General features: G+C 45.1%; 1 protein-coding gene across 2 annotated transcripts; it reads right to left on the reverse strand.

The window, feature by feature from the left end:
- Positions 1-3316: 3316 nt before the first annotated feature.
- On the reverse strand, positions 3317-18414 carry SERPINB9 (serpin family B member 9). Of its 2 annotated transcripts, none has more exons than XM_032140251.2 (7): positions 18321-18414; positions 15239-15416; positions 10795-10932; positions 10147-10264; positions 8174-8316; positions 6335-6490; positions 3317-5110 (listed from the first exon to the last, which is right to left on the reverse strand). In XM_032140251.2, the coding sequence occupies exons 2-7, from the start codon at positions 15404-15406 to the stop codon at positions 4703-4705; spliced, it is 1131 nt and encodes a 376-aa protein (XP_031996142.1). In that variant the 5' UTR covers positions 15407-15416; positions 18321-18414; the 3' UTR covers positions 3317-4702. The 2 variants fall into 2 exon arrangements, with proteins under 2 accessions (XP_031996142.1, XP_031996144.1); XM_032140253.2 differs by lacking the exon at positions 18321-18414 and adding an exon at positions 16782-16944.
- Positions 18415-18995: the final 581 nt, after the last annotated feature.

Here is an 18995-nt window from a genome sequence, read left to right on the forward strand (position 1 = left end):
GTATCAATTAGAAGGATGTCCTCTTTCTTATTTGCATATACTATTACATACGTAGTAAAGATCGTTTGCCTATTGCATAATCATATAGCAGAAACTCCAAGATGATTTACTGAAAATTCTTAAATTACCAAAAGACTATACCAAATTGGTCATGCACAAGATAAATGTATAAACTTCAATGGTTTACTTATATGCCATCCATAATTGGGTCGGGTGACATGCTCTTGTTTAAAATCATTACTAAAATTTAGAAATAACCATTACAAGAAAAAAAAGATGTGTAGGACTTATATTGAAAAAAACAAAAAAAAGTTTTAATAAAAGTAGTATAGAAAAGGGCTTGAATAAATGGGGACTGTTATTTTCCTTAATGAAATGACTAAACATTGTAAATACATCAATTTACCCAAGTAATTTATGTGCTAAATGTCATGCTAATCCTTCCCCCGAAAAAACTCAAAGTTAAAAAAATTACTTTGGGTATTAAAAAGTTATTCTAAAGTTCACCTAGAAGAATAAAGATGGAAAAACAAGAATGAACACTAGGGAAAAATATATTTACAAATAAGATCCAGAAATTGGCTAATAAATAAAATTATGCTTTCTCCTGAACGTCAACACAGAATCAAATTCCATATGAATTAGTTAAATCATTACAAAAATGAAACTTCAAAAAAAAAATTTATTTTACTAGTTTATGAATGGAAAAGTACTTCTAAGAATGGAAGTGGTATCAGAAATCACAAAGGGAAAATCTAGATTTGATTATAGAGGAAAACATTGTTTATTAATGAAACAAAACTTAAAAGCAATACAATGAGAAAAAACATAAAACAGAGAGATGTCTTTAATAGGGATACGTGAAAACGAAGCAAAAAAGGTGCGTGCATAATTCATTGATGAGAAAATTCAACAACCAGTAAATGCACAAACTTTCACCACTAACAAAAGATGGAGTGAGTAACCACATATTGTGGCCAGAATTAGTGGGTTCTTGGTCTCACTGACTTCAAGAATGAAGCCACACACCCCAGCACTGAGCATTACAACCCTTAGGCCACTGCTTCTGGAGTTGTTCGTTCCTCCTCATGCGTTCTGTGGTCTTGCTAGCTTCAGAAGTGAAACTGCAGATCTTCGCAAGAAGTGTTACAGATCTTCATGCAGCTGTGGACGCCAAAAGCCAACAGCAGTAAAAAACTTGTTGCAAAAACTTAAAAAACAAAGCCTTCACACCGTGGAAAACCAAAACGGATTGCCATTGCTTGCTCCGCAGCCTGCTTTTATTCTCTTATCTGGCCCCGCCCACATCCTGCTGATTGGTAGAGCCGAGTGGTCTGCTTTGACAGGGCGCTGATTGGTGCGTTTACCATCCCTGAGCTAGACATAAATGTTCTCCACATCCCCACCAGATTAGCTAGATACAGAGTATGGACACAAAGGTTCTCTAAGGCCTCACCAGAGCAGCTAGATACAGAGTGTTGATTGGTGCATTCACAGACCCTGAGCTAGAGTCAGGGTGCTGATTGGTGTGTTTACAAACCTTGAGCTAGATACAGAGTGCCGATTGGTGTATTTACAATCCCTGAGCTAGACCTAAAGGTTCTCCAAGGTCCCACCAGAGCAGCTAGATTCAGAGTGCCGATTGGTGCATTCACAGACCCTGAGCTAGACACAGGGTGCTGATTGGTGTGTTTACAATCCCTGAGCTAGACATAAAAGGTTCTCCACGTCTCCACCAGACTCAGGAATCCAGCTGGCTTCACCCAGTGGATCCCGCACCGGGGCTGCAGGTGGAGCTGCTTTCCAGTCCCGCGCCGCGCGCTCAGCACTCCTCAGCCCTTGGGTGGTCGATGGGACTGGGCGACGTGGAGCAGGGGGTGGTGCTCGCCGGGGAGGCTCGGGCCGCACAAGAGTCCATGGAGCGGGTGGGAGGCTCAGGCGTGGCGGGCTGCAGGTCCCGAGCCCTGCCCGGCGGGAAGGCAACTAAGGCCTGGTGAGAAATCGAGCCCAGCGCTGGTGGGCTGGCACTGCTGGGGGACCCAGTACACTCTCCGCAGCCACTGGCCCGGGTGCTAAGCCTCTCATTGCCCGGGGCCGCCAGGGCCCGCCGGCTGCTCCGAGTGCAGGGCCCGCCAAGCCCACGCCCACCCGGAACTCCAGCCGGCCCGCAAGCGCGGTGCGCAGCCCCGGTTCCTGCTCGCGCCTCTCCCTCCACACCTCCCTGCAAGCTGAGGGAGCCGGCTCCGGCCTTGGCCAGCTCGGAAAGGGGCTCCCACAGTGCAGCGGCAGGCTGAAGGGCTCCTCAAGTGCCGCCAAAATAGGAGCCCAGGCAGAGGAGGCGCAGAGAGCGAGGGCTGTGAGGACTGCCAGCATGCTGTCACCTCTCAATATGATACATAATGTTGCAGATGTTTATAATTTACATAAAAGATACTGAACTAGGGCTGGGCTCAGTGGCTCATGCCTGTAATCCTAGCACTTTGGGAGGCCGAGGTAGGCGGATTGCTTGAGGCCAGGATTTCAAGACCAACACCGCAATGTGGTGAAACCCCGTCTCTACTGAAAAATACAAAATTAGCCAGGTGTGGTGGTGGGTGGCTGTAGTCCCAGTTACTTGGGAGGCTGAGGCAAGAGAATTGCTTGAATCCAGGAGGAGGTTGCAGTGAGCCCAGATCATGCCACTACACTCCAGCCTGGGTGACAGAGTGAGGCACTGTCTCGAAAGATACTGAACTAGGCACTTGACATCCAAGATGTCCACTTGGCCCTTTTCTAAGTGTACTTCACTTTCTTTTCATTCCTCCTCTAAAGCTTTTTAATAAACACTCTTGTTCTAAAAACAAATGTCTTTCATCTCATTTTTTAGTCAGCATTATCTATCAAAGGGACTGGATGTCCCATCTAGTTTGTACTTTAGTTTGTAGCTCATTACATAGGAAATGCAAATAAAAAACAATGAGATACCACTTCACACCCACTAAGATGGCCATAACTTATTTTTTTTAAAAAAAAAAAAAAAGGAGAAGGAAAATAATAAGTGTTGGTGAGGATGTGGAGAGAAATTGGAATTCTCATACATTGCTGGTGGGAATGTGGAATGGTTCAACTGCTGTGGAAAACAGTTTGTCTGTTCCTCAAAAAGCTAAACAGAATTAACATATGACCCAGCAGTTCCACTCCTAGATACATACCCAAGAGAATGCAAAATAGGCATTCAAACAAATACAGATACACAAACATTCATAACAGCACTATTCCCAATAGCCAAAAGTCAGAAACAACCCAAAGTCCATCAATGAATGAGTGGATAAATAAATTGTGCTATAAACACATAATACAATTTTATTTAGCCATAAAAATGAAGTGTTGATACATGCCACTATGTAAATAAATCTCAAAAACTTGTACTAAGTGAAAGAAGTCAGACACAAAAGGTCTCATACAATTTATATAAAATATCAAGAACAGATAAATCTACAGACACAGAAAGCAGATTGGTGGTTGCTGGGGGCTGGAAGAAGGAAGGAATGGAGAGTATCTGCTTAATAGGATGGGGTTTCCTTTTAGAGGACAAAAATTTTTTTGGAACTTTAAATAAAGGTGGTGGTTACACAACGTTGTTAACAATACTAAGTGGCACTGAACTCACTTTAAAATAGTTAATTTTATGTTATGTGAATTTTACCTCAATAAAAAAATTCTTAAAAAAATAAACTCAGTGATATCCAACCATTAAAAACACAAGTTACGTAGCTCGTATATAATCAACTTACTTATTACTGCACTATGAGGGGCATCCAGATATGTAAGACAGAGTCGCAACCCTTGGTTGTTGGAGGACTATCTAAGGATACAGAGATTAATAAAAGAACTACCATGAAAGAAGTGCCCTCCAAGTACAAAGAGAGTTCAAATACGTACATCTGGTTGTGGAGAAAGGAAAAACTTCTCAAAGAAGAATTTGAAATGAGCTTTAAGGGTTGAATGGAATTTCTACTGTTAGAGGTAGAGAAATACAATATCACAAAGAAAGATGTGATCCCTACAAGAGGATTACATGGTAAGTTGAAAGACATCACACAGTCCAACCTGGTCGTTGTCAAAGCTATATACGTTGGGCACAGAACTGAAGATCAGGTGTCAAAGGAGCATGGCTCTGTCCCCTTTTGTGTCCCCAGTGCCTAACGCAGTGTTTGGCGCATGCTTGGTGATTGGTAAATGTCAAAAAAAAAAAAGATAAAAGATAAATGTACATTTTAAAACCTTTTTTAAAAGGCTAAGCACCAGGAAATCTATAAAATAGTAGCAGTATCTAGCACCATTTACTACCACTGAGGCAGCGGGTTAAGGCATGTATTTGCGGTATCAGGAAAGCACAGGGTCGCCAGAGTGAATTGCATGTGGAACTCTAGAGAAGCTTTGCTTGCCATCCTATGGGATTTGGACTGCAATTTTAATACAACAGGGAATCATTATGGTCTATTTTCTCAAGATTCTGATTAAGTAGCATAAATGAGTGGTCAGTATGGAAGAGCTGAGTGTGGAGCATCATGAATTCTGCTGGCAAATCATGAGGGCAGATGGGTAAGGAATCTGCCCTCATCTTTACATGTGGCTTTCTAGGCCCATCCTCTTGGAGCTGTAGTGGGGATCTGGGGACACAGCAAGAGGGAAATGGCCGAGTGCACGGTAAGTGCACCCTTTATGGAGATGAGAACCTGCCACAGAACAGAAGGCTGTTGGCTCTGTTGTGCCTGATGAAGAAAAGGAAAGGGTGGTCAGCACAGAACCTGGGGCCAGATTCCATGCAGCACTCTGCAACCACGAAGCAGCTCGAGGCTGCCGCTGCCTCAGTGCCTTCTTCATTCACCTCCACAAAACTCTTGTGCACGAACTTGGACAGACACAGGTCTCTCTCTGCTGACATTGCTGACAAGTCAGCCTTGCCCTGTTGGAAGGCATCAACAATTCCCAAATGCCGAAGCACAGATTCCATGTCATAATCCTCCTGCAGTTTAAATTTTGGAAGGAGAACTTCAACCTCAGTACTCTTCATACAGTCTGGCTTGGTCCAGGCTGTGAGTTTCTCAAAAGTGAGACTTTTTTCCACCTGAAAGACCAGAATTAGATTTTAAGATTCCGACTTCAGTGCACATCTACAAGCGCACAGGCACTCACACAGTTCCCTTCCTCCTCTTGCACGTAGGTGTTGTTCACATAGGATCAGTGGCCCCTTCATCTGCCAGAAGCTTGTGAGCACTCTTACTTGGCCTATGTCCCATGTGCCACTTCCTTGACAAGGGGGAGAGACACCAGAGGCAGGAAGGCTGTGTCTGTCCTCTCCTTATCCAACAACTCCGGAGACATCTTGTATTGTGACAAGTGTCAATGCCCAGGCGACTATGTTTTTTTCAAACATAGTCTTTTTAAAGACAACAAACCATTGCTAGTAAAGAAAAGGATTGGAAATGAAAGGGCAGGATTATCTGCCCCAGAGAGATGCTGCATAGTTTCTGGAGCAGAGAGGTTACGAGAGGATTATCTGCCCCAGAGAGATTCTGCATAGTTTCTGGAGCATAGTTTCAGGAAGGTGGGCAGAGGGAGAGCCAATGGCTGCTGCGCACACAAACCTCTCAAGTCATGGGGTTCCACTGCCTGCCATTTGCCATGGTTGACTCTCTCACCCCAGGGATCCATGCTGAAAGGAAGCCGAGTACCTGGATGTGCCCTCAGAGGCTGCCTCTGGTCCCTCCCTCTGAGCACTGGACTTCACACCTCCCTGGATGCCCCCTCCCAGCCTTGTTAGGTGAAAGTTAAGACTTCCTCATTCTCTATTTCAGGTTCCTAGACTTTAAAAGCATAATGCTAAGAATGATGATTATAATAATGGATGACATTTGTAGAGTTTACTAGTTGCCAGGCAATGTGGTAAGCTTGTTACCTGAATTACCCACATTTTATCCTCATCATAACTCTACGAGGCAATAACCCTAAGCAGTCATTTATGCTTTTAGAGTTAAAAGTCTGCCATTCGTCAAACTAGCAGGATTTTTATAAGCTTCCTCCTACCTGATTTATTTTAAAAGGCATTTTAACCGCCCCCCACCCCTTCTAGCGATGAAAAAACAAGAAGACTGAGATGTGTAGTTTGGCAGATCACGCAGACAACATTGGGAAAAGTCGGCCTTGAACAAAAGTTTGATCCCAACGCCAAGTGCCTGCACAGTGTGCGTCTGCCGCATCGCCAGCTCGGAAGGTAAATATGAGGTGGAAGTGGCGCTCCAGTTCTGCCCGCAAAGGTGTCCCTGGGTTCTTCCCGCAGCCCAGGTCTTACCGTGCTGAGCTCCACGCCGTCGTCAGGCAGCAGCACCAGCAGGCTCAGCTCCTTCCCGGCGTAGGGCAGCTCCAGCAGCTGCGCGCGCACCTCGCCCACGTGGGCGAGCTTAAACGGGGCCTCCTGATACATCATCTGCACAGGCCTTTGCTCCTCCTGGGGGAAGGATTATTGAAAGACGCAATTAAAAGTTTCAAAGGAGCTGCAGTTGCCTCCAAGAGTGTTTTCAGCACCTGTGATGGAAACCGCCACATTCATGCCCCAGTTAACACTAAAAAAAAAAAAAAAAAAAGTCAACCAGTTCCTCCCTATCATCATTGCAAGCAGACACAGTACCACCCTGGGAAAGGTTTTATTCTGCAAAATAAAATGTGATACTCTACATTTTCCAGAGGAGAAAGATGTTTCTCATTTAAATTGTGCTCAGCAAATAGATCTAAGAAGCAATATAATCAAATGAAATTAAATACAAATTTGTTTTGATTTAATTAGAAAAAAATGTGTATTATGTTTCCTATTTATCCAACCCAACATATGAGAAAAAAAATCATAAAGTGGGATGAAACTTATAGTTCCACAACAGCATGACAGGGAGTATAAATGGATACACTCTCTCAGAAAGAGTAACGACATACATATGTAGTAATGTATTTTAACCCAATCTTTTCAATTCTGATACTCTAAGGAAATCACTTTTTTAAAATACAGAAGAGCCATACGCACACAGAAGTTCAGCAAAGTATTACATTTATTAATGTAATACTTTTAAAAATTGATACAGATCATTTATTATAAAAATTAAAATAGTTATAAAACCAGGGTTAGAAGAGTTCTCCTCCTCCCACCCTTTGCAACTAGAGAACTAATTTTTTTAAGTTCAAGTACACCTTACAAAAAATGCAGGAGGGTTACCTGCTTTTGTTTTTTAATTGCATTAAAATGGTATCTCTTTAGGGGCTGGAGGATTTGGCAAATTATTCTAATGCCTGCCTTAATTAAGTTTTACTTCCATGTCAAAACTAAGGTCTTTGTCACGAAGTTTTAATATTAAAAAGCTGTAAATACTGAATTAATGATAATTAGTTAACAATTCAAATCAAAACTTACTTTAATTTTAAAAATAACTGGCCGGGCGCAGTGGCTCACGCTTGTAATCCCAGCACTTTGGGAGGCCGAGGCGGGCAGATCACAAGGTCAGGAGATCGAGACCACGGTGAAACCCCGTCTCTACTAAAAATATAAAAAAATTAGCCGGGCGTGGTGGCGGGCGCCTGTAGTCCCAGCCGCTCGCAGAGGCTGAGGCGGGAGAATGGCGTGAACCGTGGAGGCGGAGCTTGCAGTGAGCCAAGATTGCGCCATTGCACTCCAGCCTGGGCAACAGAGTGAGACTCCGTCTCAAAAAAAAAAAAAATTTAAAATGACGAATTAAAGACAGGTTTTCACCTTCTCTCCCTCTACCCTGCCCTATACTGCCTCTCACTCCCACATATCACACTACCTTAACACTTTTTTTTTTTTTTTTTGCTTTCTAGCCAAGTAAATTGGGCTTATTGGAAGATCTTTAGTTTCCAAAACTAGGTGGCAGCAATGGTTTATGAGAAATTATCGAAGGCAGTTAACAGCAGTGATAAAACACTACATATATATATATATATATATATGCAGCAAATATCTTTTATCCCTTCCGTTTTTTCTACTGAGTTAATAAATTCATTCAGAAATACTTTAAGTTTCAAATTCCTTTTGGCTTATGCTTATGTCACTTACGCTTTTACAGAGTTAAATCTTTCCATTCAACTTCTTCATCAAACTAGCAGGATTTTAAAAAGCTTCCCCCACCTGGTTTATTTTAAAGGGCATTTCCCTCGTGTATGTTTCGTCAAACGGTTCATTCCACTTTCCTTTGAAGTAGATGGCATTGACAAGAACCAGCCTGGTTTCTGCATCGATTGAGCTACTCGGCAACAACTCTTCAATTTTACCTTTCAAGAAAAGTAGAGACTACATTCAGTTGCTTTTTACAAGAACCTGATGCATTCGATGATCCTGGATTATTAGTGGAGAAGCAAACTTCTGTTTTCAAATTTGCTGAGTTTGGGTTGTTATGTACAGAAATGAAAACAGCACATATGAGTGGTATTCATGATTACTGACACCTTGAGAACATCCACCAAGTTAAAGATGGTGAAAGACACCTAAGTCACTTGAGGAAAGCAGGTTGGTAGAAAGTAGAAAAATTACACCAGGTTGGAGAACAAGACCAGCAGGAAATGTGATAGGCTGAAGGGGTGTTTGTCTCACGTGGTTAATTGGAGTGTTTGATCCAATCCTTCATGATCACACCTAGTTCTAATACTCTGTGACTACACATGGACATGTCAGAAGCAGCCAGAATGGACGGCTCAAAGCAGGAAGAGCTGACATTGGGCACATGGGGAGTTTCCAGAAGCTTTTGGAGGAGATATTCCTGCCGAATCCCCTCAACAAAGCACTAGGCATCCCTGGAAAAGAGGATGTGGGCAAGCAAAGATCACCCCTTCTTTCCCTGGAGATCAAGTGGTACTGTTTCAATGAACTGAGGGCATCCCTGCTAACTCACTGCCTCAAGAGAGCATCCGTGGTAAATACTCCAAGCAGGAATGCGGGAAACAATTGCTGAGACTTTAAGCGAAGAACATCTCCCATTCTTTACCGTCTCATTTATTCACAGAAATGGAAATGTTCCCAGTGGTACTAAGCGTAATCGGCGCAGAGGAGTCTGAATAGTTCATCAGACCATCATTGGTCTTCGAGGCCAAGACTGGGAACACGTCACTTTCTGAAATGTAGATGAATAAGGTTCAACCCCAAATGGAGGGTATTTTCAGTCTGTGGAACTGATCAGCCCTGAGAGAGGGTCTGCAGTTAACCAATCAAATGTAGGCTTATCAAGTGAAACTAAAGGAGCTTAAGTGGAAGACATGAAAAGTCAGGAGTGACCTTAGCAGGTAAAGGTAATGGTGATGGAGGTCCCCCAGAACCTAGGAAGAGGCAGCCCAAGTGTATACCTCAGGCAAGATCTGTCCATCAGTCTCCTTCTCACAGAGACAATGGAGTCACCTGACATGTGAATGTTACAGGCCACGGAGAGTATATTTGAATGTAAGTTATTAAACTGGAAACGTGGCCTGAGATTCTTTTGACATTTGTTTTTTAGTTTGTTTTTTGTTTCTGAGACAGGCTGGAGTGCAGTGGCATAATCTCAGCTCACTACAACTTCTGCCTCCCAGGTTCAAGTGATTCTCATGTCTCAGCCTCCCAAGCAGCTGGGATTATGGGCATGGGCCACCACACCTGGCTAATTTTTGTATTTTTAGTAGAGATGGGGGTCCCGCCATGTTGGTCAGGCTGGTCTCGAACTCCTGACCTCAAGTGATATACTCGCTTCGGCCTTCTAAATTGCTGGGATTACAGGCGAGAGTCACCGTGCCTGGCCGCCTTTTGACATTTGTATTAGCTACTCTGGTCCTGGGAGAATAGACAAAAGTAAATCTCTGTTGCTGAAAACCTGAATGTCTGATCAGAACCTTTATGAGTCCATCAAGGTTCAGTATGCCAGGAGGCCTTGCCAGTCAACACTACTCTGACCATCTGAAACACCCGTGAAATTAGAGGGGGCGGAGTGGAGAGGTGCAGGTGGGTGAGGAGAGAGAGAGGGAGGGATAGGAGGGAGAGGAGGAGGAGGGAGGATATAAGAGGAGGGAAGGAGGAATAGGAAGAGCCGCAGGAGGAGGAGGGGTTGGGAGGAAGGTGGAATAACTTGTCATTCTGACCTTCAGTCTTTTTTGAGACCCAGGTGTTGATGTGTTTCCTGGACTCTTCTGCAGCTTTGATAAAGGAAAGCTCCTTCAGCTCAGCATGATAGAATTGAAGACAGGATTCCTTAAACGTCTTTGGAGAGAAAAATGTTCAGTGAGGCTGCATTGCTAAATACAAATGTCAGCAAACTTCCAAAAATTCTAAATATGTTATCTTTTTTTAATAAAAAGAATATACATAACTCTTTAAAAGTGATCATATGAAGATATGTTAAAATATCAGAGTTTGTGAATAGGTATGTATTGAACCCTGAATAACCAGAAATGAACTTGAGAATTTTACCTTTCAAGAAAAGTAGAGACTACTTTTGTAATACTAATGCAAGGCATAATTATAGAATTGTGGTCTTTAAAAAAAAAAGAAGTTTAGGCTGGGAGTGGTGGCTCACATCTGTAATCCCAACAGGCAGGAGGATCACTTGAGACCAGGAGTTTAAGACCAGCCTGGGCAACGTAGTGAGACCCCATCTTAGAAAAAAAAATAGTGCAATTTTTTTTAATTGGTTAACATAAATTTCTCAATTTCTCTAGGGTCTTTCTCCCAGACTCTATATCACGAGGTATGTTGAATACAACTTTTATTGTTCTATTGATTCAACTTACTGAGAGGAATTGACAAGTTTTCTCTCCAAAGAGCCTGTTGGCCGTTCTCAGCAGGTACTGTGTGCCAGGCTTGTTCACTTCAGTGAGAAGCGACTGGAAACCCTGATGAATGTCTTCCTCTGTGTTTAAAGACAGTGCCTGTTGTGAAAAATAATTTTAAAAGTTATCAAGATAGCTCTTTGATGGATGAGGAAAGGAGAGAGAGGGGACAGAAAACAGGCGAGTAAAAGACGTAGCCATCCTGCCTGAATGCATCTCGCTCGTTTAAAGATGAGTAACACACAAAAAAAGACAAGGGTGAGAAAAGCTCAGAAAAGAGGTTGTGATAAAATCTTGCATCCAAAGGAAAATATAAATGCACACTGGTGGGAAAATTACCTCTAAAATTTATAGTAAAAAAAAAAAAAGATGCAGTTAAAAAGTTAAAAGCAGAAAAAATGCAAGGAAAAATAGACAGAAATACAATCATCAGAATCCTCAAAAGGAAACAAGGATATTAAATAAGCAATGTGATTAATAAGACAATAACATGGTTATTAAAATTGTACCCTACAGGCACTATATGTGTGTGTATTACTTAAATATTTCAAAAAATATAACATATATTGGGCCATAAGAAAAGTCTCAAAGTCTCAATACATTCTGAAATACAGAATTATATAGATTATATTCTCTAACTTCAATGTACTAACAAAAAATCAGCATTATAAATAAAATGCCAACAAAATGAAAATGACCTACAAATTATTACTGAAAACACTTTTCTAAATATAATTAACTCTTCAAAGTAACAATTAAAATACTCTTCTAGGCCAGGCACACTGGCTCATGCCTGTAATCCCAGCACTTTGGGAGGCCAAGGCAGGAGGATTGTTTGAGTCCAAGAGTTTGAGGCTAGCCTGGGCAATATTGCAAGATCCCATCTCCAATTAGCTGGGCATGATGGTGTGTGCCTGTGGTCCTGGCTACTTGGAAGGCTGAGATGGGAGGATTGCTGGAGCCCAGGACTTTGAGGCTGCAGTGAGCTATGATCAAGCTGCTATACTCCAGCCTAGGAGACAGAGCAAGACCATGTCAAAAAAAAAAAAAACCAAAAAACCCTCTTCTAAACAATATTTAAAATATTCTTCTAGGCTGGGCACAGTGGCTCATGCCTGTAATCCCAGCACTTTGGGGGGCCAAGGGGGGCAGATCATTTGAGGTCAGGAGTTCAAGACCAGCCTGGCCAACATGGCGAAACCCTGTCTCTACTAAAAATACGAAAATTAGCCACGTGTGGTGATGCTTGCCGGTAATCCCAGCTACTTGGGAGGCTGAGGCAGGAGAATCACGTGAACCCAGGAGGCAGAGGTTGCAGTGAGCCAAGATCATACTATTGCATTCCAGCCTGGGCAATAGAGCAAGACTCCTTCTCAAAAAACAAACAAACAAAAAATATTCTTCTAAATAAGTATACGACACATAATTTAGAAAATAATCAAAATATGGGTGATATATATTCGACCAAAGAGTTTGGCCACAGATAAGTTAAAACATAGCATTATTTTCAATATTACCAAGAAAGTAATAAAATGCTAAAACTTTAAAATTATTATGTTAGAAAAGATACAGAAAAACTCCTAAGGAATTTTGAGACAAACACAAAATGATCAATGAATCCAAGAGCTGGTTCTTTAAAATAAAACACAAATACATACAAAACAGACAGCCACCCACTACATGTAAGAAAAAGCACCCCAAAGGAAACTTATATGTGAAAAAGAGGTTATAGCAATATAAACAAAGGGAATGTTAGAACAAAAACTCTATATAATTATTTTCAGTAGAGTACAGATTGTAAGTTACCAAATGCCAGTCAAAAATATGAATACTAGCCAGGCATGGTGACGTGTGCCTGTAATCCCAGCTACTCGGGAGGCTGAGGCAGGAGAATCACTTGAACTTGAACTCGGGAGTTGGAGGTCACAGCGAGCTGAGATAGCACCACTGCACTCCAGCCTGGGTGACAGAGTGAGACTCTATCTCAAAAAACAAAACAAAACAAAACAAACAAAAAACAGAATCTATCAGTCACAATGAATGAACCAAAAAAAAAAAAAGAGGGAGAGAGAGAGAATTACTTCTAAAAAGGCTTAGATGATCTTTTGAGGGATTTTTTTTCCCTAATATTCAAGCAATTTCTATTTCTCATGCAATACACACTGTTCTATAACATAGAAAAAAGGGGAAGCTACTAAATTTATTTTAGACAGCTCATAGACTGTTGATAAGAAACCCTGTCAAAAATAGAACAGAACCAAAAGCTAAGACCAATTTCACCTGAGGCTGTGACACCACTATTACTATTCATAGCCAGCACATGTCGAGCACTTGCTTTCCATGGACTGTCTCGCTGAATCCTCACATTAGCAGAAAAAACATTTATAAAAGTAAAGATACCATATAATCACCAAAGTACAAAATGTCAAGTGAAAATGGGGAAATAGGGCCGGGCACGGTGGCTCACGCCTGTAATCCCAGCACTTCGGGAGGCCAAGGTAGGTGGATCATGAGGTCAGGAGATCGAAACCATCCTGGCTAACACAGTGAAACCCTGTCTCTACTAAAAATAAAAATTAGCTGGGTGTGGGGGCGGGCACCTGTGGTCCCAGCTACTCGGGAGGCTGAGGTGGGAGGATGGTGTGAACTCGGGAGGTGTAGCTTGCAGTAAGCCGAGATCACACCACTGCACTCCAGCCTGGGCAACAGAGCAAGACTCTGTCTCAAAAAAAAAAAAAAAAAAAAAAAAAGGAAGAAAAAAAAGAAAATGGGGGAAATCGAACTGGAGAACTGGAGGAAGATGCTTTACATTATCAAGGGTGGTTGTCTCTGTTTGATGGATCCACAGAGATTTTTTTTTCCTCCCTTCTACTTTTATGTTTTTAAAAATTTTTATAGTGGACTTTTACCAGTTATATAATGAAGGAAAAATAAATAATTCTTTAAAATATTTCTGCTGCCATTAACGCTTCCCTGCATGTTACAGGTAGCAACGTGTACTCAGTATGTCTGGTGTCTCACGAGCATCCAGTTGAACACTGGAGCCATGGAGAGAGCTCAGTCTCACAGCTAAGAAGGTACCCGGACAATTTTGGTGCTCTCAAAAAAGCTTTCTACAAGGGTTTATCGGTGAGCCTAAAACATAGAAAAACATCATAAAGATTTAAGCATAAGGAACTTCAAAATCAAAATGGAGTCACTAATGTTAAAAAAACAAAACCAAAAACCTTTGACAAACAGACAGCGAAGGCCATGAAGAGAGGGTTCTCACGCTTGAATGCCTGATAAAACTATCACAAAGGACTCTGTAAAAACCCACACTCTTGCACAAAGGCCATCACAGCCTTACACAACAAAATACTTGTGCAAGGACATCTACCCAGGAACTCCCCGTCCAACCTCACACTGGCATCACCTTCGTTATTGATCTTTTTGCCAAAAATAATTATTTCAAAGGAATTATGTAATCCTCTTTACTTTTTCTTTTAAAAATCTTAGTGTTATTTCACCTCCCTGAATATGCACATAGCTTGCCATGGCATGCGTATTTTCATTGCAATGCCCTATTTCCAAATATATATATCTTTTAGAGAGCCTCTCTGTGCTTATTATTAAGGCTGGTAGCCTTTACACATCAACCTTCCCTTCTTCACACAATGAGCTGGGAAATTATTGAAATGAGTAATTCACTACTGAAAAGCGTCATCAAAGAAAAAGACAGTCATACTGAACAAAGGACAACTCCGATGATGAAGGCGTGTCCAGGGGCCTGTGCTCAGGGATGACGGAAGCTTTCGGTTTCATCTCAGGTGTATGTCTCCTCTCCTTTCCACAAACGTCTGGGGACAAGCACTGATCTTGAATCATTTCCACAGGTTCTCTGAGTGTTGGTGAGACTGAGCTGAGCAGCACCTGCACAGTATGCAGCTGCAACTAAGCACTTGCCCTGGGATCTTTCTTGCAAATTTCTGTTGATGCCCTCCCTGAGCTGTTGGTACAGAAACAACTGGAAATAGGTATTCACCTTCCTTACGAATGAAAGCTTATAGTTACAAAGTCTCTTGCTCCAAAAAAGAGGTAGGTCTTTGCAACTTATGTTTCAAATAATTTCAGTATGATTTTCTGAAGAAAGGTTCCATGCTAGGACAAGACAGCTTGGATGGTCTTTTCCAAGGGATTAACTGAGGGAAGTTTCCCCCGAATAAATCTCGGTGGAGCAGAGTTCCTGCCTCCCTGCCCTGCCCACTTCTTCCCCAGTGGACCCCCGCCTCCCCGAAATGGCCAGTGCACACTCGGGCCCCACTCCTGCCCTCCTTTCTCAGTGGCCCTGGAGTGTGAGTGTGAAGCTGGTGACGGAGCACGCAGCCCAGGCCAGTTCCGGCTCCTGGGGGACGGGCAAGCTTACCTGGGCCATCTGGGTTGCGGTGTTTCCCTTCGCCCCTAGGAGAACCATGGCCAGGGCGGAGGAGATGCTCACAGGAGAACAGAACACGTTGCGCGAAGGGTTATCTTGACACAGTGTCTTTAAAAGGCGCATGGCAAAAGCACCACTTGCGTTAGAAAGAGTTTCCATGATGCAGGGCCTGGAAGTGAAGAATAAAGAGAAACGCAGTTTCGACACTCCCTGAATGTTACTGACCTACTTACTACAGGGCAATTTTGGAATCGTACTTTTTGTTTTCTTCTCAAAGTTCATAAGTATTTTAAATTGGAGAAAAATTTATTTCCTGTTAGTATCCGGCCAAAAACTAAATCCAAATATTAAGGTAATTAGCTAAGTGTGGTGATGGCAGCAGCTCAAACCAGCAATAGCAACAGAACTGTCTCGCCTGCAGAGCTTGCTCTCTCTCCCTCTCTCTCTCACACACACACACACACACACACACAGAGCTGGAAGCAGTGAACTCCAATCCAATTCTTTCCGTAAGGACCAGATCGTCCCATCTGAGGAGGAGAATGGGGTCAGGCAGGAGGAGGAAAATGCTCTTCTTATTCTTGCATGCATTTACCAAGAGTCCCTGTGAGATTTTCAACTGGGCACCAGCCTGTGGCCTCCCTGTCATTCAGCTGATACACAAAAGACACTGAGATGCTGAATCTGACCCAGAGACAGACAGCTGTGAGGCAAGGAGCTGTCATCCACGGAGGCGAGTGAGTGCGTCCTGGACAGCCAGGGTGGAGCCAGTCTGCTCCCAGTCAGCCAGCCTGCCCCAGGCCCACACGGCCCGACATCCCAGTAACTCCATTCAGAGCTCCTGCCCATCACTAGCTTCTGGACATCATGTGGCCCTTGAACACTGAAAGTGGGACTTAGACAATTGTGTGTTGTTTTTGCTTCGTTTTGTTCTGTCTTTAATGCGCTTGCTAACTCAGAAACATCTATTTGGGAGCTTTACTCATTACTCCCAGCAAAAGCCATGAGTGTAGGTTGTGCATGAGAGGAAGGAACTGATCCCTGCAGAACGCCAGAATGGAAAGGCAAGAAACAGCCCAAGGTGAGGAGTAAAACAGGCGAGAACAAGGAGGTGGTGCCTGTGAAGCCACTGGAGGCCAAAGTGTGAATGTGAGGGGGTGGGTCTCTTGGTCACAGGTCTGAAACCAAAGGAACCCCCACCCCCAGACTGCAGTTCCCAGTGCACTTGGAAATGAGACCCTCACTCCTCCAGGTGAGCCTGGGAGACCTCCCTGACTCCTTTCCATCTCCCCCTCCTCCCACACCCATCCCCAAGGCCTGCCCTCTACGCCCACATTTCTCTCCACTTTGGATCCTGTGCCTGGTCTAATGCCCAGGACCCCTCCTGAGCATCTGGTCTCCCTAGAGCCACTCTCCCCATTTTTGGGACACCTCATTTGTGCGCCCCAAAACGCCACGCAAAGCACTGGAGAGCCTTGGACAATGAACACAACCGACTCCCCCCAGCCACCACCACGCAACAGCCACACAGCACCTCAGAAAGCGGTGTCTTAATCCTCTTGTCCTTCCTCCTAAATCTCCCCGGGCTCTTAGGATCTGCTCAAAGCCACCTTGTGAAAACGGTTTCTTCTCGGCCGGGCACGGTGGCTCACGCCTGTAATCCCAGCACTTTGGGAGGCCGAGGCGGGCGGATCATGAGGTCAGGAGATCGAGACCATGCTGGCTAACAAGGTGAAACCCCGTTTCTACTAAAAGTACAAAAAATGAGCCGGGCGTGGCGGCGGGCACCTGTAGTCCCAGCTACTCGGGAGGCTGAGGCAGGAGAATGGCCTGAACCCGGGAGGCAGAGCTTGCAGTGAGCCAAGATTGCGCCACTGTACTCCAGCCTGGGCTACAGAGCAAGACTCCATCTCAGGAAAAAAAAAAACAAAAAACGGTTTCTTCTCCACCTGCCCCCTCTCTTGATCCAGCCTCACTCAGGTCACAGCCTCCACCTCTGGCCATCCTGAACCCCTCCCAAAGTCACCTCTTCGCAAACACTGTTGGTCCCCCTTAGAAGGCCCCACGTCCATCACGGGATTAATTCCACTCACCCTCAAACACCGCGGCCCGGAGGCTCTGATTCCCACCCTGGAGGAGGTTCTCTTAACCCCGCTGGCGCGACCCTCCCCAGCACGACCCTTCCTTCCGAAGGTGATTCCTCATCTTGCTGGCAGGCCCCGCAGACCACAGGCCCTGCAGGCGAGGACTGAGCCTGGCTCCGCAGATTCTCAGGACCCCATTCGTTTAGCTGAATTATTGAAAGAATTAAGATGGATAAAAGTGCTCAGATTTGAAACTCGAGACTGGTGGCTTTATTTTTTTTGTTGTTGTTGGTGGTGGTTTTTTGTGTTTTTTTGTTTGTTTGTTTTCAGACGAAGTCTCGCTCTGTCTGCCAGGCTGGAGTGCAGTGGCGCAATCCCAGCTCACTGCAACCTCTGCCTCCCGAGTTCAAGTGATTTTCCTGCCTCAGCACGTAGCTGACATTATTACAGGCATGGACCGCTATGCCCGGCTATTTTTTGTATTTTTAGTAGAGACCGGTTTTCACCACGTTTGTCAGGCTGGTCTCGAACTCCTGATCTCCAAGGATCCGACCGCCTCGGCCTCCCAAAGTGCTGGGATTACAGGCGTGAGCCACTGCGCCCGGCCGAGACTGGTGACTTTAAAGGACAGTGAAGAAGCAGGACAGACGTCATCCTGCGGATCCCAGCGCAGAGCAGAGCAGTGAGAAAACAGGGCCGGCAGGTGGGGAGGAGGCTGCAGGGGAGGGCTTCGGCCAGGGAAGGGCAGTAAGGAGACATCCGGGAGGGAGGTGTTCCCGCTGGCTGTGGGCCGCCAAAGCGGAGACCGGCTGCGCGCTCCAAGGCACCCCCAGAGACCGTTGCTGACCCCACCGAGAAGGCACCGAGTCCCCGGAGCTCTTGGCTGAACGACCTCTCCTGTCCTCCGGTCCCATCTCTCGGTGGCAGCCGGGGGCTTGAAGCTCGCCACGCCCGTGCTCCACCCCGGCCCTGCGCGGGGACGCCCTCACCTGCCACCTAGTCCAGCGCTGCTGCCGTCTCCGTGCCGCGCTCCAAGCCTGGACGCCGATCCCCGAGGCGCAGTACCCGGCCTTGCTGCTGCGCTCGCCGCGGACTCCCGCTAGGGCCTCTGCAGGCACCGCTTTTATACCGCAGGTCGGGCGCCTCCCACGCTTTCTGCCTTTAGGCGGAGCCTGGCGGGACCAGCGGGGGCGGCGCGCGTGGTGGCCGGGGTCAGAGCTAGGAGCAGGGTCAGGTCAGGGTCCCCCCAGTCCTCCCGGCCCAGGGCTGTTTCCGCGAATGCTCCCGCCAGTCTGAGGCCAGCCAGGTTCCCAAGGCGCAGCGCCCGGCCTCGCCCACCCCCAGCGCCAGGGCCTCTTCAGGACCGGGTTCTGACCCTGACATCCCAGAGAAGTAAGTTGGGAGCCTGCGGCGTCCAGGGCCTCCGCGCCAAGAAACAAGGGGTCTGCGGGAAAAGAGACAGAGCCTGGAACTCTGGGCTTTTCTACTTAAGGAAGCGAAGGTCGGGTGACAGCGGAGCTCCATGTTCCAGTGGGAAGGCCCCATGGGTCTGTGTTCCACGCCTCTTGTCATGAATATGGGGGATTCACTTAGAACCAAAGCATTTGTTCCAGGTCCCACCACTAACTAGTACTAGTCCTGGGCCCAGAACCAGGCGTCCTCAC

This window comes from Hylobates moloch, unplaced genomic scaffold (genome assembly GCF_009828535.3).
Source record: "Hylobates moloch isolate HMO894 unplaced genomic scaffold, HMol_V3 SCAFFOLD_20, whole genome shotgun sequence".
Classification (NCBI taxonomy): Eukaryota; Metazoa; Chordata; class Mammalia; order Primates; family Hylobatidae; genus Hylobates; species Hylobates moloch.